The sequence below is a fragment of the Aulonocara sp. 'chitande type north' Nkhata Bay genome, linkage group LG20 (genome assembly GCF_057382095.1).
Source record: "Aulonocara sp. 'chitande type north' Nkhata Bay isolate Kocher_YH1m ecotype deep benthic linkage group LG20, A_spYH_male_GT1.1, whole genome shotgun sequence".
Taxonomy (NCBI): Eukaryota; Metazoa; Chordata; class Actinopteri; order Cichliformes; family Cichlidae; genus Aulonocara; species Aulonocara sp. 'chitande type north' Nkhata Bay.
In genome coordinates this window covers 34,404,500-34,431,643 of record NC_141363.1, presented here as the reverse complement: position 1 = coordinate 34,431,643, position 27,144 = coordinate 34,404,500, and the positions used below count along the sequence as shown (strand labels likewise).

The 27,144-nt window shown below is 41.8% G+C and overlaps 1 protein-coding gene across 7 annotated transcripts in view; it reads left to right on the top strand.

Annotated features, from left to right (window-relative positions):
• Window positions 1–27,144, top strand: part of anks1aa (ankyrin repeat and sterile alpha motif domain containing 1Aa) — a 64,613-nt gene that overhangs the window by 2,042 nt on the left and 35,427 nt on the right. For 5 of the 7 annotated variants that reach the window (XM_086276265.1, XM_086276261.1, XM_086276264.1 and 2 more), the window contains exons 2-12: window positions 10,115–10,195; window positions 10,392–10,548; window positions 11,417–11,479; window positions 22,216–22,512; window positions 23,175–23,250; window positions 23,343–23,444; window positions 23,542–23,628; window positions 23,804–23,973; window positions 24,262–24,324; window positions 25,161–25,293; window positions 26,065–26,108. In XM_086276265.1, the coding sequence (XP_086132391.1) occupies window positions 10,115–10,195; window positions 10,392–10,548; window positions 11,417–11,479; window positions 22,216–22,512; window positions 23,175–23,250; window positions 23,343–23,444; window positions 23,542–23,628; window positions 23,804–23,973; window positions 24,262–24,324; window positions 25,161–25,293; window positions 26,065–26,108 (1,273 nt within the window). The remainder of the gene's footprint in view (window positions 1–10,114; window positions 10,196–10,391; window positions 10,549–11,416; window positions 11,480–22,215; window positions 22,513–23,174; window positions 23,251–23,342; window positions 23,445–23,541; window positions 23,629–23,803; window positions 23,974–24,261; window positions 24,325–25,160; window positions 25,294–26,064; window positions 26,109–27,144) is intronic. The other 2 variants (XM_086276266.1, XM_086276259.1) reach the window with 1 other exon arrangement.

Below are 27,144 nucleotides of genomic sequence, written 5' to 3'. Positions count from 1 at the left end.
ACTGGCGAGTCCATTGTGTCATCTCATTTGTCTTGAGCAATCGGTGTTTGGCAATGGGATCTCTGGGAAATTATTGGCTAGGCTCGGGAGGAAATGAATAAATGAATAGGTGGTGTGTGGATCTAAAAAGCTTCTGGCTGGCGACACTTGAGAATACTGGACAGGCTCTTATAAGAATTTGCATGAGTGTTGACTATGACTGGCTGCTTTGGAGGGCTGTTTCTGTTCTGCATGACATTTGATTTAGTTTCCACAATGAAAATGTCAATACATCTAAGGGTATTACAGTGGATTGGTACAGTGGCACAGGCTGTGGGTTTGTATGTGCATGTTTTTTTCCAACCCCCTTTTATCAAAATCTCTTTGCAACCCATTCATCATCCATTGTTAGAAAGTGCAGGCCTTTAATCCCGTCAGAGGAGATTTGATCTCTGGCTAAGACAGCTTTCTTTGGCGAATTTTCGCCTGTTCTGGTTGTGTCAGCTTGTACCTCCGCTTGATTCCATGTTCACTTCTACTTGTGTAATAACACTTTTCCTCACTTCAAGTTGCTTTTCAGGCTCAGTTATATGAGATGACATATAATGACAGTTATTGCTGTTGTCAGTTGCTGTTTGTATTTGACCTTGTACATTCAATATAGTGGAAAAACCTACTCGTTTATCGCAGAAAGAAACCACAGGCGATGCAGATGAGTGAGCTAATCAACTTTTGTCCCATTCCTTGGTGTTTGTGTGCGCGTGTGTGTGGGTGTGTGTGTACTCTGGAATGGAACGCATGTTACGACTTGCAGTGTTTTTGTGCGCAGGCTGTTGTACAGCTCTGCTCGGCTGAATGTCTGCTTTCCCAGGAGGCGGCATCCCAGCCGTTGCCATGGTACAGACACTGACCCCCGGCGTGTTTAACACCCCTGCCGCCCCAAACATTTGTTTCATGGTGCTCCATTAACACCGAAACGAGCTGGGAAGGGCTTCCTCAAGTAGTAAGATCACAGTGTAACCTTTTTAGTACTACAGCACAGCGGCGGCTACTCTATTTAAGTTACATTAATCTAATTTTAGGGCATATATTTACTTGTTTTTCCTCCATACTGTAGTTTTTACTAGAAGCCCTATGACCCTTTTTGAACCCAGAGGTATACAGGAAGAGACCAACACTAGTATTTCCTGGCCCAGGTCATCCAAACACAAGCAGCTGCAGCGGTTACACCGGAGGTAAGACAAGTCCCTGGCAGGGAAAGTGCTTGCCCACTGAGGGGAAATTAACGGAGGAATGCATGGAGTCCTGGACAGACGTTCTGAGAGCTTAGCCAGATGAGGGTTGGTCTCCCAGTTCCACAGCCGTGTCCTTTGTCCCACTGACAAAGCGTCAAATGGTGCTTTTCATATTCATTTCAGCCCAAAAAAGACCATTCTGGGGCTTTTCTATACTTTTTTTTTTAGTTTTACAAAGAAAATTGAGCTGTCATTTGGACTGAACTGGACCACCTATTAAGAGTTCTTATTTAGCCGTATGCGTCTGAAAGATGTTGACTGAAAGAAGTGGGGCTTTTTCAGTGTTTGGAGATAAACATCGGCTTAAGATATTCACGAAGGTCTCTTGAAATATAGTTTTCCTAAGGGATGTTTTTCTGCTTTCTGAATGCTCGCTAGGATCATCAGCTTTGATACTTGGTTAGCATTTTAAGAGGCTTGGGCAAAACTCCAGATCTTTCCATCCCATTACATCCACAATTTCTGGCTCATCCCAAGCAGACCCATGCTGTCAGGCTGCTGTCAGCCGAGAGAATATATGCTGCAGGAGAACTTGCACCTACTGTCCTTTTGAAAACACTATTTCCTCTAGCTTCTCTTTGTATTGCGACCAGTGTGCAAGTATGTGTGAAGATGGGTTGCAGGGATGACGTGTGTACAAAATGACGGGCTCACAGCGGGGTTTGGACACCCACTGTCCTTAGCTGTGCTTCAGAAAAGCTGGACTTTCTTCACAAAATGTCATTTTGAGACATTTTGCATGAAAGTCTGTGTTAAGAAGGTAGCGTCTACTTTTTCACAACCACAAAGAGCCTCAAATCATTTCCCGGTAGAAATCTGGGCCAGCAGCAGGCATGGCAGTTACATTTCATCCTGTGTTGACCTCTGAACTGAAAGAATTTGTAGCTGCTTCAACCCAGGAGGGAGCAGTGGTAGCTGGGAAATCTAACACCACCATGTTAGCATTCCAAGAGCATCTGAGTTTGGGATGCTCTGCTCTATGCATTATGTTTCCGGCTCGTGTTTGTGTAGCCTGAGAAAGCAGGCTGAAAGGCACTCAGTAGTGATGAATTCCACATATGTGTGAGAGGCGGGAGCAGAAGCCGACAAATACAGCATCCTTCCCATGCAGTATGTAGCCCTCCATATTTTAAACTAGTGCTGGTTGGCTAAAAATAGATTTCATCCAAGTGGGTCAAGGGGTTCTTCATTAGCTTTGTGGGGAAAAGGCTGCTTTGAACCAGTCTGAAATTAAAATATAATTAAGGGGGCCAAACATCTAGATGTTCAGAGACTTCCAAAAGATTTATTTTACTTTGAATATCAAATCAATAGCCCCAATTTGGGGCTATGGTTCAGCTGACATTACAGAGATTTATGTACAGCCCAGTGGAGTAATGGAAAAACATGTGGTCCTGAAACTCGTCTGGTTTCTGAGATAAAATGCTGTCATTTACACTTTCTATCTGCTCTTCCTGCATTAAAGAAACAGAAGTTGATATGACAGCTACACACAGACACCTACACTGACTCTTATGGTCATGTGTTTATGTGAACCGTATTTAACACCAGCTACTAAAAAACGTTTAGTAGCAAATGGACAAATATAAACTAACGTTGATGAGCTTGCTATTTCTGTGTGTGTGTGCGTTTGTGTTTGTGTGTGCCCATTTTGACCAAATTTATAAGAAGAAACTTTCTTGTTGTGTGCAGGCCCACATGTGTTCACTGGCTACTTGCAGCCCCCCGCCCAGACCTTTTCATTTGCCTTGCCTTCTAGGCGGCGTCCTCTTTTATCTCACACTCTGCTGCTCTCAGCAGACTCAGCGGCCCACCTGCTGGGCCCACACCAACCTCTACTCCACCTCAAACTTAAAACATGTTGTACTTGTAGCCAGATTAATGACAGTGCCCCCAGTGTGTTGACACAGGAAACAAATTTGCCTCAGTCTTTCTTTCTTTTCTTTTTTTAAATTCCCCTTTGCTTTGGTCTTCCTGCAAAATGTAAGAAAGAAACTGAACAAAGTTCTCTGGAATGATTTAAACTGTGACTAGGCAGATTCACACCAGACTGTACCTGTGAAACGCAGAAATGCATCTACTTTCATATTCACACCCACAGATCACCACAAAGAAGGGGAGATTAGTGTCAGAGTCATTTTAAAAGTCATTGTGTCAAATTTAAAGAATGACCGTGCTGGCGAATTTCTTCTCAGCAAAACTGAGAATCTTAAATAACTCTAACTGGATTCTACAGAAAATCAATTTCAAGAATTGGCTTGTGTGCATAACAGAAAATAACTGCCTATCAATCCAACAAGATTTGAGCTGAAACTGAACATGAGCTTGTTCTTTCAAGCAAAAGGCTCAGCGGATGCCAGGGCAAACATTCAGATGTGTTTCATGTGCAGGAGCATCAGCTGTGAATCTGCGATTAAAAGTATTCTTGTTCCATCTCATTTTTTTTACGTCTACCTACCTCACCTCCAGCACTTTCCATGCAAGTCATCTTGATTATGCTGCCTCGCACTGGACTGCTCTGATCATAGTGGGCATATGACATATATTCACACCTCCTGCTGTAACACAGTTGCACTGTGAAGTGCTCAGTGTGGTGTATTTATGAGGCATGAAGTCTTAATCAGGCTTCATCAAGACTGTGTCGCCTGGTGAGCTGCTGCATGTCTGTCACACAGTTTGAAGCGTTTCAGACTCTGGTAGCACTAAAACAAGATCAATACTGTTCGCGAGCCTCGTTGAAATGTTTACGTCACAGTTAGGATTTCTGAAATGAATGAGACTGTTCATTTATTTAACTAATTTCAAAGACCTCTTGCCTCAAGAATTCTTTTTGAAGCACTTTAATCAAAGTGGGCGATCAGTGGGTCCTCCACTTTGATCCAAGCTAAAATATCTCAGCAGCAACTATGTGGCTTGCCTTGAAATTATGGTCAACCCTAGTCCCCAGAGGATACAACCACAATTGGAACCACAAGGCTTTCATTTGTGGTTCAGAGTAATGTCTGCTGACAACTATTGTAGCGATTGTTATGATATCTCGTAGAGACATTTGAGTCCCCCTCAGGATTCCCTGTAATAACTCAGGTGATCTCTTAACCTGTCGCATAACACTGTTCTCACTGGGATATTTCTGCTAGCTTGAGATGTATAATGTCTACGCCCTAATCACCAAAGCAGGGAGCATTGTGTATCTTCACTGATGAATTTTGCCATAGTCATTTAGCTAACAATAATGTACCTAAACACAGTGTCACACAGCTGTTGGGCATGAATAAAATTCTATTTGATACCTAATACAACATGAGCTCACTATGAGTTCTAGAAAAGCTTCTCCATAAATGGTCAAAACGATAAACCACATGACCAAGAAGTTCTCTTTATCAGTAGCTTTAAGACTTGTTAGTCACAGACTTGTTGAAGCCGTGCCATACTTGTGTCATGCATTTGAAATTTAGTTGCCTAATACGTTTCCCTGTGCCAACTAACTCGTTATACTGCTTTGTAGCTATAAACACGCTCTCCTGTAATTTCACCTGTAACAATGTGTATGATGAGCACGTACTGCTTAATTACAGTCATAGCTCTTCGGTCCTAACATCAATTAGATGTTTTCATCTTAACAGTCTTTTTTTCTTCTTTGTTTATCAAGTCAGTGAGTGTAGTACTCAGCAGGCATAGGGAACTCTGGCCAGTGCTTCAGCCTCTGCTGAGGAGAAGATGTTCGAGTAGACTATTTGGCAGCAGGGCATCTGGTTGTAGCACCTGGCAGCAGTATGCATAATTAAGCCCAATTTCCCTGACTGTGGGCGACATGTGCCAGTCACTGCTGGGCTCACTGCCCTGGCCTAGACTAATCCCTGGCAGTGTGGTTACACTGCTAATAGGCTGGAGGGCAAATCTGTTTATTTGACACTGGGTTCACACACACCTGGGTTCTTATTTGCTTAAACCTACTACTGCATTTTGCCTTGCTCTTTCCCGGGGCTCAATGAATAAACATTTACATGCACTGTATGTTATTTTTACCACCGATGCACTCTCAGTTTAAAAATTAGATATTTGATTATATTTTGCTGGATTATCGTGTTTGTTATGTTTAACTCCAAACTAATAAAAATCCTTAGAGTATCTGACATGACTCTGGCAGAAATCATGTTCACAGATGAAATAATGTGCTAAAACTGTCATTTACATCACACTGTTTGTTAATAATAAAAGAGCTACACGTAATGTTAGCTAATGTAGATGTGTGCAAACGAATGCAGCTTTACTGTAAATGACATGAGTTCACTGGCCCAAGATGATGTAAGCTTATGGGAATGTTGATCAAATAATGATAAAGTGCTGAGGTTTTTATTATACCTGCAGTGCCATGATTTTGCATTTTGCATATTTCTGATACTTAGACAAAGATATTACGATTTTATTCATTAAAGGAACTTACTTTTTCCTCATAGTCAACTAATTGCCCCCTAAACGTATTGCTTGTTGTACCAACTGTTGCACAAACTTACAGCCAGACATTTTCCTTCTGGATTTTCTGGCAGAGAGCAGAATTCATGGTTCCATCAATTACAGCAAGTTGTCCCAATTCTGAAGCAGCAAAGCAGTTCCAGACCATCACACTACCACCTCCACGTTTGACTGTTGGTATGACGTTCTCTTAATGAAATACTGTATTTTTCCTGATATGTAACAGTCAGACTTTTTCATCAGTCCACAGAATATTTTCCCAAAAGTCACGGGCATCATCAAAATGTGTTTTGGCAAATGTAATACAAGCCTTTGTGGGTTTTTTAGGGGGATTTTTTTGTTTTTTTTGGTCAGCAGTTAATTTCACCCTAGATGCCATTTGTCTCTTTCTTATTGTTGAATCATGACCTCTAACCTTAAGTGAGGTGAGTAAGGCCTGATTTTAGATTTTATTCCAGCTTCCTGGATGAGTTGTTGATGCACTCTTGGTAGGCTGACCACTCCTGGGAAGGTTTACCAGTATTCATATTTTCTCCATTTGTGCGTAATGGCTCTCAACGTGTTTCCTTGGAGTCCCAAACCTTTTCCAGACTGATATCAGTCACTTTGTTTCTCATTTGTTCCCAAGTTTCTTTTTCTCGTGGCATGATGTGTTGCCTTTAGTCTACTTGACTTCACAGGCTCTATTTAAGTGACTTCCTCCTTTAATGGGTCTGGCAGTAATCAGGTCTGGGTGTGGCTAATAAACTTGAACTCAGCTTTCCAAAAAAATGTAGTTGATCACACTTAATTCATGATTTAACCAGGAGGAGCAAAATAGTTTTCCACACAGGGCCAGGTAGGGTTGAATAGCTTTTTTCCTTTTAATATATGGAATTACCATTTAAAAGCTGAATTTTGTATTTACTTGGGTTCTCTTTGTTGAATATTAGAATTTGTTTATATAAAGTGTGACAAATATGCAGAAGAACTAAGAAATGAGAAAGGGGTGTGATCAGTCTGCTATTCATTGCTGACTAGCTTTAGATGAGTCAGCAACCCATACGGCCTTTGTACCCGACACCCACCATTAGGTAGCAAATTTAGTCATAGGGTTTCCCAGCCCATCTATCAGTGGCTAAAACAATTATATTCAGATACCTTGATTTTAATATTGTTTGAACATTTTGAGATGTTTGATGCTCTAGTCTCCGTTTTAATTTGTATACTGCCTGCTGTTTAAACATTTTAAGCAAGAAATATTGTAAACAGTGGGACTAAAATGGGATTTTACTTGCTTCTATTACTGGGTTTATTGAATATGGATAAAACTGCAATACAGACTTGATTTATTTTCCGTGTATTCAACATGATTTAATTTCAAGACTGAAAATCATACTTCAGTGAGATAAATTGGTCTAAATAAATAATACATCAGTGACTTTTGGACTTGAGGGAAAGAAAAGTTTATTATTAAGCCTAAATATTCAGTATATATGACTAATATAATATTGTTAAACCAATAAAATAAAGACGGTAAAAATAAAAGATGGAAAATGCTCTTATCCATCCTCATCTCTTCGTAGCCAGGCTTTGTACAAAACAGAATTACAGTCCTCCAGAATCTCTTTCAAACTTAGGCCTCATCCTGCTGATATTCCCTCAGGCAAATTAAGGATTAGCTCAGCCTTTCAAACAGGAATTCCTCAGTCAGTTCCCATGAATATGCCCCCTCCCAAACCAAATCAGCTCCGTTTTGACCATTGCCCAGCTATGGGCCTAAGCCCCATCCCTCAGTTAGGTTGGTTGTGAGCCGTAGTAAGAGGATGAAGTGGATTGTCGAGCACCACTCTGACTCATGCCCTTGAGTACCACGCTGCCAAAATGCTCAGAGGACGTAACACTTGTACTGCGCTTAAAGCTGCTGCTGCAGGCACCTCTGTTAATAGCAAACTGAAATACTGTGACAGTGAGAAAATGTAATGAGCTGACATCTTCATTCCCTCTGCGTGGAGGTGATTTTGATAGGATTAATGCTATATCCCTGATTAAAAGTGAAATATTGCGGCAGTAGAATAATACGTGCTCCTGTTTGTTTGTTTTTGTTTTGTTTTTTTATGTTTGGGGTCATGAGGATGATGTGAAACACTGTTTGTTTCTGTGTGGTATTTTTAGATTTCCCCTCTTTTTCTAGTGGCAATAACACAACAGAGATTCATGACAGATGAGGAAGACCAATATGTAAACACAACCTAAAAATACAGACTTAAAGGTTATGACTTAAAATGTGAAAGGGAAATCTTGCAGTATGTCTTATGATACAGCTGACTTCTGTCTTGCACAATGTTTCTTTCTGGAAGATTGTCAAAATTCTGGATGTGGATATACTACAGGATACATAAAAGTGCACAGTAAACTGTTGCCTTTACTTGTGTAAGACAATGGCTGCACCAAAATCAAAGGTGCATGATCTTGCATCTCTCCTACTTTTTTTTTTTTTTTTTTTTTTCTGCACTGTGGCACATTTTGTTTAATTCTCCAGTTGTAGTCACTGCTCCGTTCATGTTTATGTTCATTTGTATATGGGATTTCTGCTTTAAGCAGTTATATAACTCTTTATCTAGGACAGCAACTAGCGGTCTGTTTCAGTCTCCCTTTTGATGTGTTCAGTGGACAAGCAAAGGACAGTGTTGCTGTTCTCTCTACTGCACATTTGGTTACTTTTAAAAGACAGGAAGTGAGTGTGTGTGTGTGTGTGTGTGTGTGCCTGAAAAGTTGACATAATCATAGCTCACATATTTTCCACTCTCTAACAGAATTTTATCTGTCCCTAACATTTCTTGCCACATGTTCCCACTAGTCTTTCCTCCTGGCACTGCTTTTGATATCCCACTTCACGCGTGCTGCCTGACTAGTTGGGATGACACCCAGAAAACCTGCTGCAAGAAATAAACGGCTTAGGCTGTTATGAGTTGTAGAGTGGCGCGTCTCTGCGCGTCCATGCTCTGTCAGGCCCATTGTTCTGCAGGCTACAGAGCCTTCCAAGACACTTATTTAATGAGACGGCTCTGACTGTGTAATTGCAGGCTGTTCTCAGAGCTATTATGGGAGATGTATTTTAAGGGGGCAAAACAGCCATTACTGCGGCAAAAACGAGCCGTGAATGTGGAGCAAAGTCACACTCTGTCAGTGGCGTTGATATAAGGGTGAGCATCCACTGCCACGCTGTCTACACACTGATTATGTTACAGATCAATCTTCAGTGCATCTTTAAATGTGTTTGACTCCCAGACCGTGTGTTTAAATTAGTTTTTACATTGTAAAGAGTTGGAAATGCACTGTGCTGCTGCTATTCTTTTGCCCGGTTCTCTCCAGGCTTCATTCATAGAAGTTACTTGCTTGCTAGCATCAAAATTCCTACCAGTAATAATTTATGAAGCTATCCAGCTGTCAAGGCAGTATTTTGCATTTCAGACATCTTTCCCAGAATATCTGAAAAACCAAATAAATTTTGAAAAATTCTCATCTCTTTTTAAACAAATCTTCTTAAATTTATGATTCTCTGTGAGGCCCAGCTGTTTTGCTCCAATTCTCTTTCAGTATGCCAGATGACTCTGGTCTCACATATTTGGTTCACTAGTGCTGGGATTTCCTAGTCACATGATTTATTTAGGATGTTTTAAGGTCTTTCAGAGAGCCTCACTATCCCGTCCTGGCACTCTATCTCTCTTTTAGCTCTTGAAATTACTCCCACTACTCAGTCTTTACCACCGCTCCTGTCATCATTCTCCTCCCTCCTCCCCACAGTGCTCTTTGCAAATTAAAAGAAACAAACCAATCTAAGCTGACAGCTGAGTTCAGCTCAAATAAATGAAAGGCCAGCAGTAGTTTAGCTCTCTGTCTTACACTTTACCCCATCGGTGCCTTTTGGCTCCATCCCAAAGCTTTGTTTATTGTTAGTTAGATTACATAACAAAAGCCTATTCTACATCAGGACCTCGGCCAGAATAATCAGGCTTTGGTTGCACAGACTTATTGTAGATGAGCTCATCTCAGTGGCTTCCTACTGCTGGCAGTACTTTTTATTTATTAATTTTTTTTCTCTTTTTCTGTATTCCTAGTTTGATGGGGCTTTTGGCCCAGTGCTTCCTCATTCCTGACATCTCCTATCTTTATAAAGAATAGGAGAGAACATGAAGGTTTGCCACCACCTTAAAGTAGATGTAGCCGTGAGAGACTGGAGCCGTGAGATAGCAATCAGAACAGCAACAGTCACACCTGTGGATAGACTTTACAGAGGGATGGGCAATGTTTGTTTGGTGTAGGGTATGGTATTCCTGTTGTGTATTGCCTGTTATGGAAAACTGACAATCCTTTCTGCTTTTCAGTATCTGGAGAGGCCCCAATGTGAATTGCGTGGACAGCACTGGATACACCCCTCTTCACCACGCAGCCCTTAATGGACACAGGTAGATTAGCGATCACCGTTTGGAATTCGGGAATACGTCTGTTTATGCTCTGAAATTTAATGCAGTCTGGCCTGGCAGACCATTGTACAATGGGGAAGCTGAATCTATTGATTGACTGTTTACTAAGGCTCTGAGTATTTATTAATGTCGTTTTTATTGTTGGCTTTTTCTGACCTATCTCTTTATTCGTCTACAGCGAGGTGGTGGAGGTGCTGCTAAGAAACGAGGCTCTGACTAACATCGCAGACAACAAGGGCTGCTATCCTCTCCATCTGGCTGCGTGGAAGGGAGACGAGCATATCGTAAAGCTTCTCATTCACCAAGGACCTTCACACCCCAAACTCAACGAGCAGGTCTGCCCGTGCACTTAGTCATCTATGTTAATGTGCATGTGTCAACGTTGGTCACTCTTACACTTCTGGTTTTGCTTGTACGTTCCCCATGCAGTACATGTAAGGGAAAACCGTATTGAAATGATGTCACTTTTCAATATGTGTGTCTGCAGCAGACCCATAAAGGCCTAATGGAAGCTTGCTAGCTCTCTTTTACGCTAATGATTCTTTCCTTTTCAGCACATTTGGTCTCTGGTAGTGTCAAGATGACCTTTCTGATGGTTTAAACATCAACTATACGACGTTTATCCTTTTCTAAATAGACTAAAGTGGACATTTTTGCAATAAGAGTCATATAGAGATAGTAAAAGTCTAGTGCAGCATGGCATGTATTTGAATAAGATGAACGTTAAAAAGACTGATGAGAGTACATGAACTCCAGTGCATCTTGAGCCTCAACTTCTCCTTTGATAATGTGATACTTGAAGTGCTTTGACAGCTTGCTAGAGTGAAAAGTGCTTGTTTCCTCTAACCATTTTAACTGTTTTAACTCCTACATTTGATATTTTATTTGGTTGCTTACTGCACAGATAGCTTCCAGACTGAAACCATCCCTGGCCTATCCTATTTGAGATGAGGAGAAATGACCCATAATGAGCTTTGCAAACCTAGTCAGAAACATTCGGTCAAACAAACATTCGTCTGTAACCACAAAGTCACTCAGAAATATCTTGGTTTCATTGTGTGTCATTTCTCCCTGCCTGTTCATGACATCTAAATGTTTTTCTTCTCCTTTTTATTTAGTTTGGCTCATTTGTGACCATCACTCATTTGTTCATTGCTTGTCTGAACCAAAACCATCGACCTATCTTCTGTTCCTCCCTCCCAGAGCTCTGTAGACCATAAAGAGTTCAAACGCTGTGGGCCCTTTGACCCCTATATTAATGCCAAGGTGTGTACACAGTGCTGCCAAAACTTTTCCTTTAAACCTCCTTCTTTGCTTTAATGCTGTGTTGGCTTTCTGTGCTTGGGTGTGTTTGTCGCCGTTGCTTGTGGGGTCACTCTGCTGTAGAGATATGGGGAGGCTTTTAATTTCGCTGCTATCAGTCAATCTCTGCTCTCATGCTTTCTCCACATGTTGTGCTCTCCAGTTATATTGAGATGTTATGTTTACCACGGGGGATTCTGTTGTACTAGCCTCTTGATCATGATTGTGAATACATAAGGTGTTGTATTAAAATGCCCTTGAAAGTTTAGTAAATGACTGTCTTCCAGGGGACGCTGTAGGTCATTTGAGTCTTTTTCCAGTGGGTAAGAAAAACCTGATTTAAGTACCGTAAAGTTGTTGGCAACACAGAGTCAGCTGTAGAGGATTATACTGGAAGGATACGCACACCACACCATCAATTAAGCTATTATAATCATTACGGTATTACTCCAATCTTTCAAACGCTGAAAGTTGTATGAGATAAAGAAGGTCTTCTGTGAAATCTTCCACTGGCTTTCGATGGATTAGCACAAATTACGGTTTTCATGGTTCCCAGACAATAAAGTACGATGACTTTTTTTCCTAAGGGGCCAACATGAGATTGAGATTTTTGTTGTCAGAGATAAATGTCTTAACAGATGGAAGATAGCAACACTGGTTACAGGGATTTTTATCTCCTTGAAGAGGAACAGAAACTTTGATCCCTGTGTGTTTTTTGTTTGCGTTTTTGTTTTTTAATCCATTGCCGCCGTGAAGCAATAATTTTCTGTTTCATTTTATGATCAGATAACGGAAAAACAAACTGCAGTATTTTGTGTGTAATGCTAATCAGCCGGAATTAGCATTATAGCATGCTGAATTAAATGCTTTTACATGACAGATGTGGAAAAAGTACATTGACTATATAAGAATGAATATAATCCATCCGTGTTGATGTATAAATTGACTGTTACTGAAATGAATTCACCTGGGAAGATTGAATCTAATCACTTGACATGTCAAAACTACAGTATATTTTAATCTGCTGTTAATACATTTCACGAAGGATAGACACATACTAGTCTTTTATGTACAGATCATAGGTAACAGAGATTCATGTGAAGTAACTACTTGCTGTAGTACCTGCTATATTCCACCAGGCGCAACCCTATAGCATTCAGCTACCCAGAGAAGCCCCAGTCACAGCCTTTCTATGTGTGTGCAGAGTGCTCAGCTGGCAGTGTCATCCTCACAGTTAGTGCAGTGTACAGGGTGAACATGCTGGTCGCTCCATGATTTGATTTTCTGCAGGCAGGCAGTAGATAAAGCTGCACACTATTTTAGTACATTGTCACGTTTCCCCTGGACTAATCTTCTTAGCATTTGGATGGGAAGGCTGGCTTTCTTTAGTGCTGATATACAGTACATCAGAGCATGTATTCTGTGCATTAGTTCTAATGCTTTTCCGTTTATTCTAATTCAAGGATTAAAAAAAAAAAAAATTAATACTAAATAGAGTGTTTTTGTTCTGCTGAGATGTCAAAAATGTCTCAGTGTAAACACTTCTGAGATAGTTTGTGCTCCACTCCTGGTCATGAAACTGAATAATTGATGCCTTGTTATTAATAAACCAGAAATCAGGATGCAGTGTGGGTGGTGCGACCCTGGTTGTGGTCATGGTTGATGGCATCATGTGACTCAGTAGACGGTCTGTGCTCTGAATCCAGATTCATAACAATCTACATCGAGAGCTCAGTCGCAAGAGAATGGGAAAGATGGGAGGTTTTCAATGTAAAAGTCTCTTTGTGTGTGTGTGTGTGTGTGTGTGTGTGTGTGTGTGTGTGTCCTCCTGCTCCCACATCCCAGTTTGTGCTTGCTCTGCTGAAGAGGGGAAGAGGTGAGACATTGTCATAGTAACAGTGTCACGGTTTATTGGTCCTGCGGTGGCAGTGAGAGACCCAGTGGAGAGATGCTGGCTTTGTGTAAGCTGGTGTGGTTGAGTAAGGTGTGCAGTGATGCTGTACAAAATGTCTTAGGGACTACAGCTTCAGAAGTAACTCACTCAAGAAATCATTCTGGATTGAGTCCAGTTTGCTGTCATCCTGGTCCAAGAAGTTAGCCAAACTAATGTTTATTCATCATACCACCATCCTGTCTCCTGCTGATACTAACCTTTGTGGGAAGGCCACTTTGATGATGTTTCAAAAGCCTCAGCAGGGGAGTATTGGCCACTAGCCACAGGATGTGCCCCCCACACCAGTTTGGTTAGGGATGTAGAGTATATTCTGTTCTTGAAATTTAGCTGAAGATTCTGGAGTTCAACAAAAAGTTAACAAGTAGCTATTTTCAGACTGAATCTAAAAACTAATCATTGTTTTCGTGATTATTTTCTTAAACATGTTTATTAGTTTTAGTTTTGTCTTGTACTTTTGAACTGCTAAAAACTGGTTGGGGAAAAAGAAATCATGGAACTTTGTGGTTAAATAGTAATACACCAGTATATTGTACACTTGCAGACGTGACGTGTCATTGATGTACAGATGTCCAAGAGTGATATTTGCAGTCTATGCAGTGACTGTAAATGTTAATTTGATCTACAAGAACTGGAACCTGGGTGGGTACTTGTAGACGTGTTTATTTCATGATAAAGGAAAACAAATTTGCAATTAGTGAGAAGAAAATGATGAAACAGCGGAAAGAAAGCAAATAATAATGATAATCTCCTCTTACCGAAAAATGAATCAGTCGACGTTTCCCATGCAGGCAGGATCGTGTCATAGTTGGAATGTCGGCCTTATTGTTATGACCATATCTCATCCAACACCCAGTCCGGATGTTCAGCATTAATCAGCCTTTTAAAATATGTTGAAAATTTTAACCTGCAGTGCAAAGCTTAGTCGTCTCTGTTACAGCTGTTGCTTCCTCTTCAGTTCTGGTAAACCAATCACTGCTGGTGAATGTAAAATGCAGCCCTGCTGGTAGGACTGTCACCACAGAGATGAGAATCAAAACACAGGTATACTGCAAAATATAAAGGGGATTTATCTGGTACTCATCAGCTTAAGCTGGATTCATAGTCCTGCATTTGTGTCTATTTGTGCCGCTAAGCAGAGAGAATTCAGCCAATGTACAGGCTACAAACACTTACTTGGTATTTCCAGGAAGCTGGGGAAAAAACCCAGTAACCACAACGAGCACTGATCTGAAGTACAAACAGTGCCTCCAGTGGAGTGTGATCTGTTAGTTGCTTTTTGTCTGTTATCACTTGTTTATTCTAAGATACATAACCAACAAGAGCAGCCTACATTACTGGGTAATAGGCGGCTAAAACATGTAGATGTGTGTTTGCTAAGTAGCACCTACTAATGCACTATGCCACAGCGATGCTGCTAATGAGCGTTGTGTTCACTGATTTGGCAAGAGCTGGTTCATTTCTATGTAACGGACCTTCACTCAGGTGTTCCAGAAACTCTGCATGTGGTGCTCATTAGATCATTTTTATCACTGACCTCCTTTTCCCCCCCTTTTAATAAATTACCATATTTGACCATTATAAATCTTAGTTTGCCCAGACTTGTCATGCTACCTCTCATCCAGGCTTTCTTATATAGGTCACTTGTCTAATACGATATACAATAGGCTGGTGAATTCTGACCCAGCCTCAGAGTCCAATCCCCACTCTCCTACCTCCCTCGCTTCCCCCCCTTCCTGACACCATGACACCCCCCTCCTCCAATCCCTCTCTCAGCAGCAAGACATCTCCCCCCCTCCCCTCTTCCCAAACATCTCCCAGTGTCACAGTGGATCAGGTCAGGAGACAACTGAGGAAGCTTCGCCCCAGAAAGGCAGCAGGCCCAGACAAGGTGTGTCCTAGGATGCTAAAGGCGTGTGCTGCTGAACTTGGGGAGCCGCTACAACGAGTCTTCAACCTCAGTCTGCGACTGGGGAGAGTGCCCGCCCTATGGAAGACATCCTGCATCGTCCCGGTCCCCAAAAAGAACCGGCCCAATGAGCTGAATGACTTCCGACCGGTGGCACTGACGTCACATCTTATGAAGACTCTAGAGCGGCTCTTCCTCAACCTCCTCCGACCACAGGTACAACATGCCCAGGACCCACTACAGTTTGCATACAAGGCGGGTGTCGGAGTGGAGGATGCCATCCTGTACCTCCTACACAGAGCCCACTCACACCTGGATGGGGGAAAAGGCACGGTCAGGATCCTGTTTCTTGACTTTTCCAGTGCCTTTAATACCATCCGGCCCTGTATGCTTCAAGAAAAACTGAACAGGATGGCTTGGATCTCCGACTACCTCACCGACAGACCACAGTACGTCAGGCTGAAGGACATCACGTCTGACACAGTGGTCAGCAGCACAGGAGCACCACAGGGAACTGTGCTGTCCCCTCTTCTCTTCACCCTGTACACCTCTGACTTCTGCTACAACTCTGAATTATGCCATATTCAGAAGTTTGCAGACGACACAGCCATCATGGGGTGTATCTGGGATGATCAGGAAGAGGAGTACAGAAGTCTGGTGAGGAACTTTGTCGCATGGAGTCACACAAACCACCTGCAACTCAACACCTCAAAGACTAAGGAACTGGTTGTGGACTTCGGGAGGTCTAGAGCAGGTCCACTGCCGGTTCAGATAGAGGGAGAGGAGGTGGAGGTGGTCAACAAGTACAAGTACCTCGGGCTGTGGGTGGACAATAAACTGGACTGGTCATGCAACACAGAGCACCTGTATAAAAAAGCCCAAAGCCGACTGTACTTCCTCAGGAGGCTGAGGTCTTTTAACATCTGCAGGAAGCTCCTGAGGATGTTTTACCAGTCAGTGGTTGCTGGGGTACTTTTCTATGCTGTGGTGTGCTGGGGGAGCAGCACAGCAAAGAAGGACTCATCCAGGCTGGAGAAACTGATCAGGAGGGCTAGCTCTGTGGTCGGCATGAAGCTGGACACTCTGGTGACAGTGGCAGAGAAAAGGACATTAAAGAAACTGATGGACATTATGGACAATGCTGGGCATCCTCTGCACACGGCCATTAACAACCAGAAGAGTCTGTTCAGTGACAGGTTGCTTCTCCCAAAGACAAGAACTAACAGACTTAAAAACTCCTTTGTCCCACACGCCATCAGACTGTTTAACTCCTCTCTGGAGGGGAGAGGGAGGGGAAACAGGAGGACAAAGGAGGGAACAACTAAGCTGTAGTGCCTCTTCACCTCACTGTACAATACCTTGTGCAATACTTTTTGTAAATAGTCAACGGTGCAATAGACTCAATACTTGAAATGTGCAATTCACTTGTATTTTTATTTTTTTATTTTTATTCCTATTTATTCTATTTATCCCCTTCGTATATTTTATTTATATTGTCTCTGTATTTATATATATGTGTGTGTGTGTATAACTCTGTAACTTCTGTCGGTGCTGTGCTTTTTTGGAAATCGAATTTCCCAGAGGAACCCACCCGAGGGATTAATAAAGTTCTATCTTATCTTATCTTATCTTATCTTATCTTATGTGCTTTACATGTCCCCACACACAAGCCACTTCAGAGCCATCTAAAATAAGTATCCAAGAATGGAACAATATTTAATGACGATAAATGGAAATGCTTTAGTTTGGTGCAGATTTAAGCCAAGCTCATGTGAGACTATATGCAGAAATGAAGCCGATCTTATGCCTTGCTCTCTTCGTGCGCAGTGGAAGTTGCTGATGGAAGCAGTAGATGCAATATTTCTGACTTGGGCACCTCATTATCAAGCCGAACAGAGTTTCCCTTCCTTCCTCTAGGCATAATGTTTGCAGTGTGACAGCACGCTCATTTATCCCCTCCGTCTGCCACTCTAGTGTCCAGCTCATGCCTCGTCAACACTTTGCCCTCCCTTCTGCTCTCGGCTTGTCCTCCAAGACCTGTTCTCAACTCATTCATGCTAAGTGCATGAAGTATGCTTGACATGCCCCTGAGGGAACAATGTTTTTTTTTTTATTCCTTATTTTAAAAAGAGCAATCAGGGTTTCAACATTGTCATAAGTGTAAGGGTGTGTCTCCCATGTCAGTTTTGAGAAATTTGAGGAGGAGGGATTGGGGACAGAGCCGGGGTGTCTTATTTTGATAGTTTCCCTTTTTTTTTTTTTTTTTTTTTTTTTTTTTTTAAATTTTTTAAATTTTTTTTAAATATTTTTTTTAATATTCTGTAGCTGTATTTGAAAGGTGGTGTATTTTAACAAGTGCAATACGAAAATGAAAAAGGTAGAAAACACCCTGTGCAAAGAATTACATTCCATGGCTAGAAGCCATTTAGGCATCCATCTCATTACAAGACTCCAAAGCCTGTAATCCATTACTGTAGCCTGCCTTCATATTATTGGTGCTCTGTGTTATATGCAAAAACAAAGGGCTTTTGACTAATAAAGAAAAATACCAAAGCTGAAACAAATGGCTACTTTTTTGTGATTAACTGTTTTATTTATTTATTTGAGCAAAATATAGAACAGAAATCAGCATTTCTCATCAAAACTCTCCTTCTTCCTCAAACTCCCAAACAAGTCACCAGTGTTCTTTAATTATCCTTGGCTACAATTATACTTAATTTAAATTGTTCCATAACTCATAATAAACCTAAAAACATTAAAATTGAGTCCAGCTGCAAATGACTGCTTCATTTTTTTAATAACTTCTTTTTTCAGTATAACAGCAGAAATATTGTTTAAATAATTTTATCAGAAGCACCCAGAAAACGACGCTTTAGTTCACGTGTGTGAGATCTGTGAGCTGTCTGAATGCACAGAAGCTAGCAGGAATTCAATCGGTGACACTGGCATGCACTGAGGATGGGCAGCCCTTTGGCGCACTAGCTGCAACAGCTGCTCAGCCCACCCCTCCACCACCATCACCCACCACTACTACTACTACCACTTCCAGAGGCCAGGCTGACGTAACCTCTGCTTCGCCCTGCTGCCAGTGAGCGTGTCACGTGACTGCGGTGGCTAGTCAAACCGTGTTACCGTCTCCCAGCTGCAGGTTGTGAGAACCATAACATCCTGCCCTTCTCTCTGTCACTTGGGGTCTTTCTCCCTCGTCTCAGAACATTCAGCAGCGTGATAACACAATGGGGTGTAATCTCCAGATGTTTTTGGTTAAACCACGATTTGTCAATCAGCAGCGTAATCTCTTCTTTGACGTGCTCTGTGGTCAAACTCAGGATGCAGCTCCACACACCGTAAAGACAGAAGACTGCCCAGGAAGTCTTAGCTTTGCTTTATGAATTCTAATCTTTCCCAGCGCGGCTGCAAGCCTTTGGTGTCATTTTGGGTAATAGCCTTCTGAGATCTATCTTGTTAGTGCGTGATTGTCTGACCGCTCATGTGGCCTGTGGTAGTGCAGAGGAGATAATGCTGATCCCAATCTTTATAAAGCTGAATTCAATGCTGAAAGTCCTTCTTATATAACAATATAAAAGTGTTTCATCAGAAATTGCAAATTAACTCTGTACAATAGCATTTTTGAATGGGATTTGTTTGCTACAGGGCAAGCAGTCTGCTGAAATTAGTTTCAAACTGGGCTCCATATTTCAGCTCTCCAACTGTCATGCCTTCACTCTTTCAATTTCTTTTGTCTCACATGCAGATTTTAATGCAAAAGCAAAGTAGACCGACTTTCAAATAGTTTTTTCTAGTTATGCTTTGTATATATGCGTGTTCCTCTGACGGCCTATGAATAAACGAGTTCGGCTGAACAATGTAACAAAATATTACACAAGACCCTGCAGTGTCTGCCCTGTAAATGCACTCCACATAAATCATAATGTTAATGAGAAATGGAGTCTGTAAGATTTGTGTGCATATTGCATTTGTGCAAATGGGGCGAGCAACAAGACACAGGTTCAATTCCCGATTGGCTGGCTCATTTTGCTGATTTAAAATGCTTAAAAATAGCCATATAAATAAATTGTATACTCCTACTATACAACTAGTGGGATAAACTATAAGTGCTTCCGTTATAAGCTAAAACTGCAATACAAAGCAAAGCGGTCGAGGTGTTTGGGAGTAAGTGGATGTTTTAGTGGAAGGCCTCTGTGTGGATAACATGCACCAGTGCTGCCACTGAAGGAGCCAAGGGTCACTGTCCTATTGCTGTGTGTTTCCTAACAGTGAGTCAGACGGCTGGTCAGCCATGTTTAATGCGATCAGATGCTGGGTGAAACATTGCTACAGTGCCCTGACCACCACTTTGGCAAGGGAGACATTTGGTGTTAACATGCTCATAAGCACTGAAGTCATGGTATGTGTCCACTGTGCGAGTCATTTTTCAGCACTATTATTAAATATCATGAGAGAAGAGTAAAAAGGGTGTTTCGGTATTATCTAAAAGGTTCCTTTGCCTGATTTTACAGGCAGCTTTTGCATGGTTTGAGTTTAGAATTGTACCTAAGGGGCTTCCTTAAAAGTTAAGGCACCTTTATTGCATGTCACACCTCTGCCTCTTCCAGGAAGGAAAAGCCACATTGCCAAAAAAATATAAAAAAAAGTCCTTGTATGCCAGATTTACTTGGATTACTATGGAGGCAGCAGACCTGCATGTTTGAGGAAGTGAATCATGCTGATATTGTGTGTGTGTGTGTGTGTGTGTGTGTGTGTGTGTGTGTGTGTGTGTGTGTGTGTGTGTGTGTGTGTCCGCTGAAGTCATCGAAATGCTGAGAGTAAATCTGTTTAAAAAGCTGTGACAAATGCTCGATGGTGCGTCACAGATGAAAGACGTTCGGACCGTTTCTGTGTCAGTGTGCTTGTGTCGGTACACGTGCATTTGTTTGGAGCCAAAGACGAGCGCACAACTGTACAAACTGAAAATGATGAAACCACCCAGGCAGAGAAAACTGGGGTCGGTTTAATTTAGCTGCCAGAGAAAGGTTTTGTTTTTTCTTAAGCCTCTTTTACATTTGTTTTGTTCAGCTCAGTTCATCCAAGAAAAGCCTTTTTTTTGTTGTTGTTGTTAGCCTGCATTTGTGTCCCTTCTCTTGATAGGCAGGTGTCGTTTTGTTCCTCTAGACTCCACCGACTCTCTCCCTGCTCAAACCGTGACCTGCTTTGCCAGTGTAGTACAATACTCGCTCTCCCAACAAAGAAGGAGATACCTGCTGATCCCATCTGGCGTCAGGTTTTAGAGAAAGCAGTAAATAGGCAAGTCACACCCGTCTAAAACTGCCCTGTTGCCCTGTGTGACGGCCTGTCTTCGGTGGCACAGCTGGCGTCTTCCTCTGGGAGTCACCCAAACTGGCATCATGCATGTCCATGTGGGGACTTCTCATGCCAGCTGTCAGCCCTTTTGTAGGTGGCTCTGTTAGTCTGGAATGACTGACTCTCTGAATATGCGGTTCTGCAATAGCTGGCATTTTCTACCACACCCCATCTGTATCTAATATTTAAGAGAGCCACAGAGCTGCAGATAAATTGTCTTTCCATGTTTGCAGAAAATCACAAAATTGGAATTCTGCTAACACCCTATTGTGAAAGAAAGCACAGCAGGGTCTGCTCTGATTTACTATATGCATGTTGTCATTGTGTGTTTTGACTTGATCATGCAGGATTTCAGGGATTGCCCCCTGGTGGTTGCTCGTGGTAGAGATAACATGCTGGAAGCTCTCATGTCTATTGATTGCATTCCTGCTTTTGACTGGTTAGAATCAATTAGCACTAGTTACTGAGTTTATCTGGTCAATACTCCTGTTTCTTCTGTGTTTTATCTACTTATTTGTTAGCATGTTTCCTGCAGTACAAGCTCAGTCGTGTTTTTGTGCATGTCAATATAAAGGACATCATTCTAATACTGGCTAAACTTAAGGAGTCCTTCCAACATTAAAATATCATCACTGCATTTTTTTTTATTTTTTTTTTAGCGCCAGAACAGTTTGTCGATACATTGATCAGCTGATCAAAAGGAAAGTCATCAAAAAAATGCAATTTTGGGGTTTTATTTTCTTCTCTGTTGAGGATTTGCTGCTTATATGTATATTTTCTGTGCAATAGAAGTATAGTTGAGTTTTCTGGGCCCCATTTTGGGGTTTTTGTCAAGCCGACCTGGACTTGTGGGGAGAAAAAGAATCTGATCGGCAGGGCAGACCAAATGTTATTGTTAATATCACAGTGATCCTTTGAGTGTATTTTTACTTTTCACTATGCAATGTGGGTTGTTGCTGTTTTGTGCTTTGGTGAGAAGCAACAACAAAGAAGCTTTATACATGCCTGACCCTTTGTAGCTCTTCAGTGTCGGTGCATTCTGACCTCTTGTCAAACCGGCCCATGTCTCCATGTCTCCCCACCCGCCTATGTATCCCTGCCCCTCTGTTAGCACCCTGCTGCCCCTGGCACTCAGTGCCACACAGACACCTGTCCTCATTAGTCCATGCATGCCTGCCAGTCCCTGCCCCCTCACCCCAATCAAGCCTCACTGTGTGCTTTTTTTTTTTTTTTTTTTTTTCAGGGTTGGTGGTTTTTCATGACCTTTCATGATTTGCCTGTACCCATCTGACTGGTTTACTCTCACAATGACTCAGTCGAGTCACAAATTCTGACTTCTTGCAGACACGATTCAAGCATCTCTGTTCTATTCTTATCTCCTTAATTACACATTTTCACTTTACCTCAACTTAACTGTGCTGCCATTTTTTCCCAAGCTGCTTCTTACTTATTTATCCCCCCCACCACCACCGCCAACAGAACAATGACAACGAGACACCGCTGCACTGTGCCGCCCAGTACGGCCACTCTCGGGTGGTGCGGCTGCTGCTGGAGGAACTCACTGATCCCACCATGAGGAATAACAAGTTTGAGACTCCGCTGGACCTGGCAGCACTGTACGGCCGCCTGGAGGTTGTCAAACTGCTGCTCAGTGCCCATCCTAATCTGCTCAGCTGCAACACCAAGAAACACACACCACTACACCTGGCCTCTCGCAACGGACACCTACCCGTAGTGGAGGTGTTACTAGATGCTGGAATGGACATTAACTATGAGGTATGTGCATGTGTTGTTTTTGTTTTTTCTGATGTATAGTTACTTATATATTTCTTTTTACTGAAAAACTTCTGTTTGCAAGTGTTTCTTAACATACTTTCATGGCCCAAATCATGTTAGGCAACTTAATCTGTCCTTGCAGCACTTCCTCTTGCTACTTCCTACTAAAGCTATGAGATTAAATGTAAAATTCTTAAGCTCTCAGTTTGCAAAGGAACTGTTGTAGTAAGGCCAGCGCAAAGCAGAGCCGGCCTTGCTCCCCCTGGTGGGCCCTAGAGCTCTGGCTCTGTATCAAACTGTGCCACCCGTCTGTCTGGAGATCCTTTCTCTGTCCTTTTTTCCTCTGAATAAAAGATGTGGAGACTATTCAGCTTCCTTTAGGCTCTGCATCCGGCAGGACTTTAATTAGCATGGCCCTGTGAGCTGGAAAATGATCTGCTTTGATTTCTCAACCACATAATTGTCAGTTCAAGAAGTGGACCAAGTAGTGGGCATGAATCCACACAACATGCGCTACGTATTTTACTAAAGTGTTGGTGCTGGAACAGAACTGCTATATTCTGTAGTCTAATTTTTTGGTAATAACATAGGAAATATTAAGAACTTCTGTCTATTATGTTTCTCATAAATTCGTATGCTTTTTCATTTTCTTTCCTGCTCAGACAGAGAAAGGCAGTGCACTCCACGAAGCCGCTCTGTTTGGGAAGACTGATGTGGTGCAGAAGCTTCTCTGTGCAGGTCAGACCGTAGAGCCCTAAATCTACATAACTTCCATGTATTTAGGAAAGACACGTACTTAGCACATGACTGTTACTGTTGTCGTTTCCCAGGGATCGACGTGAACATTGTCGACCAGAAGGGCCTGACAGCGCTGGACATTGTCAAGGACATGCCCTCTAAGAAAAGCAAACAGATAGCTGCCCTGATCCTTGGTAAAGACCAAATGAGCACATACAGAGCTCCAGTGGGAATTATTCTCTTATTTATATCACATGAAACAGCTGCGATACAATCTCTCGTTTGTTCCAGGTCATATGACTGGAAAACCCCCTGATATTGACCTTCCCCCTCCACCAGTGCCTCCACCTCAGGAGAGCCCAAGCCCACGGAAAAAGGGTAAGATTTATCGGGAGTCTCCTGTGAGAGATAGTGGGTGATTTTTGCCTTCGCAGCAGCAAATCTTTAAGCAGAAGAAAAAAACCACTGTGCAGGAAAGTATGACGATAGTTTACCTATTACTTTGACTTGAGAACTTGTTTTTGCTTCAATCTTTATCCATTTTGACTTGCAGGTGACCTGGAGAAAGTCTGTGAGCTAATCTCGGGGCTGGCCCTGGGGCCCGAGGAGGAGAGCCCTTATGAAGCTCTGTTTGAGGCCACTTCTTGCCACTCTTTAGACAGCCTCACCAGTGGGAAGTCCTCTGACAGAGACTCGGGAAGGCCTGATAGTGAAGCTGGAAAGGTCAGCAGTTTCTGATTTTTTTTTTTTTAATTTTTTTTTTTAAAGATGTTTTTAGTTGAAAAAACCAATACATAAACTTATAAAACTTGTACATACCAAGACATAGAGTGAGGCACTGAAATGCTGAACTCCCACTAGAGGGAGATGGTGATCCTCTCTTCTTATGACAGTGCTACAAAAATCCACCAGTGTTACTTTTCTTGTGTTTCAGTGTAGGTTTGCATGTATCTTTTAATACTGATAATGAATTGATTACTTTTTATTACATCTTGTATTGCTGACGTACAGAAAGATCGCCTGGTTCTCTCGTCACATCCTGGACCTGGTAATGAAGAGGAGGTGAGCTCAGAGGTAAGGAAGTAAAGCTGTATTCACATGGTGATAGTGGTCTAGTGATAGCTGTGGACATCATCTATGATCTTAATCCCATGCAAATCAACCACTGAATCTGCTTTTTAAAGAAAAAAATGTACGTATGCAAATTTGGATAGTTTTTAAGGAGAATTTGGATAAATACACTACATGGATAACCATTCAAGAGATGAAATTGTTAGCTTGCATTGTACGAATTGGTAAGAAGCATTTTGCTGTCTTTCATTAGGCTCACAATTATCTGGCAGGATATTAATAGTAGCATGATTACACAGACACGAGTAAATCACATCAAGTCCCCCTGGTAATACAAATCCTATGCGAATAGGTCAGAGGTCATACAGCCAGCAGAAACTGTTGCCATTTAACGCCACAGATGCTCACACGCGCACATGTAGCTGTTTGCAAATGGTCGTGACAGACTACTTTTAAAAGTTAATGCCACTGAAAAGTTAGACATGTTTTCTAACACTATGACACAGGGGCTGCTGGGAAAATAACAATCTGTCACTGAGGATGCCGGTTTCATCTTAGCTACCACCCTTTTCATTTCCTTCAGCGCTGCTACTCAGTTCAAATGGCTTCTTAAGAAATACTCAGCTGAGTGCAGAGTGGAGCACATGTAATAGGAAAGCGGAATTGGAAAAGGCAGCATCCGAGAACCGTTCTGGTCTAAACCGTTGCTGATCATAGTGGGCATATTGTGGATGTTTCATGAAGGGTTTCCTATTGTAAACAAATATTTTCACACAACTGCCTCGTAATTTCTAACCCGCTACTTCTTTTTCACCTTTAATCCTTTGACTTTTCTGCAGGCCCTGTATACTAGCAGCAGTGCTGATGAGAAAAGGGAGCCAGCGGAGGAGGAGGATCACACATATGAGTTGTTGCTGACTGCAGAGACAAAAATCCCACCACCACCTAGCCATGAGCCCCACTCATATAAAGGTAATTGTGTTTATTCAGTACAAAAAACAACAGGTAACATTTCGAAAAGGCATATTTTTCCAGCAATTCTTTTTGTTTGTGCTTTACGAAGATATTTCTTGGTAAAATGCAGTCACTCTACCTTGTTATATCTGCATATAAATCAGGAGGTCCTTCGTTCCTGACGTGAATACGGGAGAGCTCTGTCTCTCAGGCTCTTTTGCTGCTGTTTGATCGCAACAGAGCCTCAGCAGACCCTCCTCAGTTGTGGCTGCTGAATGGCACTGCATGTAATTGGATTAAATGGGATTAAATTAGGAGGCAATTTTGATCCCTAGTTGTTGATGTAGATGTTTTAAAACCGTACCCTTGGGACCTTTCAGCTTAGTCAGCTTGACTATCATCCAAAGAAAACTGGGCTGAAGTGTTGGAGTCTAATCGTGGATGTCATCGGGCCTTCCAGATGGAAATGATGGTGTTATAAAAAAAAGAATAACTTACTGTGTTTTTTTGGGGGGGGTTGTTGAATTGGACAGAAATGTTAAATGATTAGTTTTTCATCCGTTTTAAAACTGCTCTATCATGTCTCTGTACTCGGTGCTGTTTAAAAGGCAGGAAGATTAATCTGAAGTCTGTCTGACGCTTAGACCGATAATGGCGGCATGCATAATACATGATTTTATTATCCATCACTTTGACATTCTCAGCGTAATGTCTCTTCTGAAAGTCAGAACCAACAATGGATTTTCTGTAACTCTTAGTTAACCAACGTTTGTTTTCTTGTCTCCTTAGATGACAATACCACTATACAGTCTTCCAACAGTGTCCTACCTCAGGTAAACTCTTTTGTTCATGTACTATAACTGCTTCAAAAATAGGTTGCTATTTGAATACTAAAATTATAGGATTGTACCCTAGTTGCTGCACTGTATGTGGAAGTATCCTACTATGAGTTGTGAAAAGTAATTCGGTCACTAGCCCAAGCATTGTAGACCATCATGCGCTTGTGGAAGTAAAAATGACAGAACTGCTGCAAAGCATCATATCAGCCCTGACGTTACTTCTGGTAGGCCGAAGATTCAAGCTGAGCCAGCAGCCCTGTGTGACAGTCCGAGTCCCACATGCACAGACAGAGTTAACTGGTGGTTTTCAGTTGGTGATAGATGTGAGGTGGACAAAGCATACATGGAATTAAAATCTACATGAATGTAGTAGTAAAATATGACCAGTCTGGTCCATCCATTGATGCCCGTCTGATCTGTACGAGGGCTTAACATGTATACATGTGGAAAGGCACGAAACTTGCCATATATATGCAACTGCAGAGGAAATAACAATCCTACTTTGACTAAAGTGGTCCTGACAGAATGTTTGAGAAATTATACTGTATAAAAATGCATGATTACAGCTGTCTAATTTGTATATTAAGTAGTATCTGGAGGGTTTTGTTTTTTTTTTTTTTGTTTTTTTTGGTTTGACAACAAGCTTCCTATATACTGGTTTGAAGAGTGAATGAGTGGATAATTTTTGACCCAACCCAAGTGATGATAGCAGGTTTTAAAATTAAGGTGACGGTCTCTTCAGAGTCAGAAACTGAGTCATATGTTAGCAGAAGGCAGAAGTCATCTTAAACGGCCCCTGATAATAGTGCGTCTTAATGTTGTAAATCTACCTACTTTATTTATTGCCATTGTCTTTTTTTTTTATTGCACTTTGATATCTATCATCCAGTTAGCAGCATTTTATTATTGCTGTCAACCACCTCTACAGCCCCTCTGCTGCACACAGTATATACTTGTGTCTTAATTTGCAAGCTCCTATTAAGTTGGCTGTGCTTCTGACCTGCCTGATGATGATGATGATGATGATGAT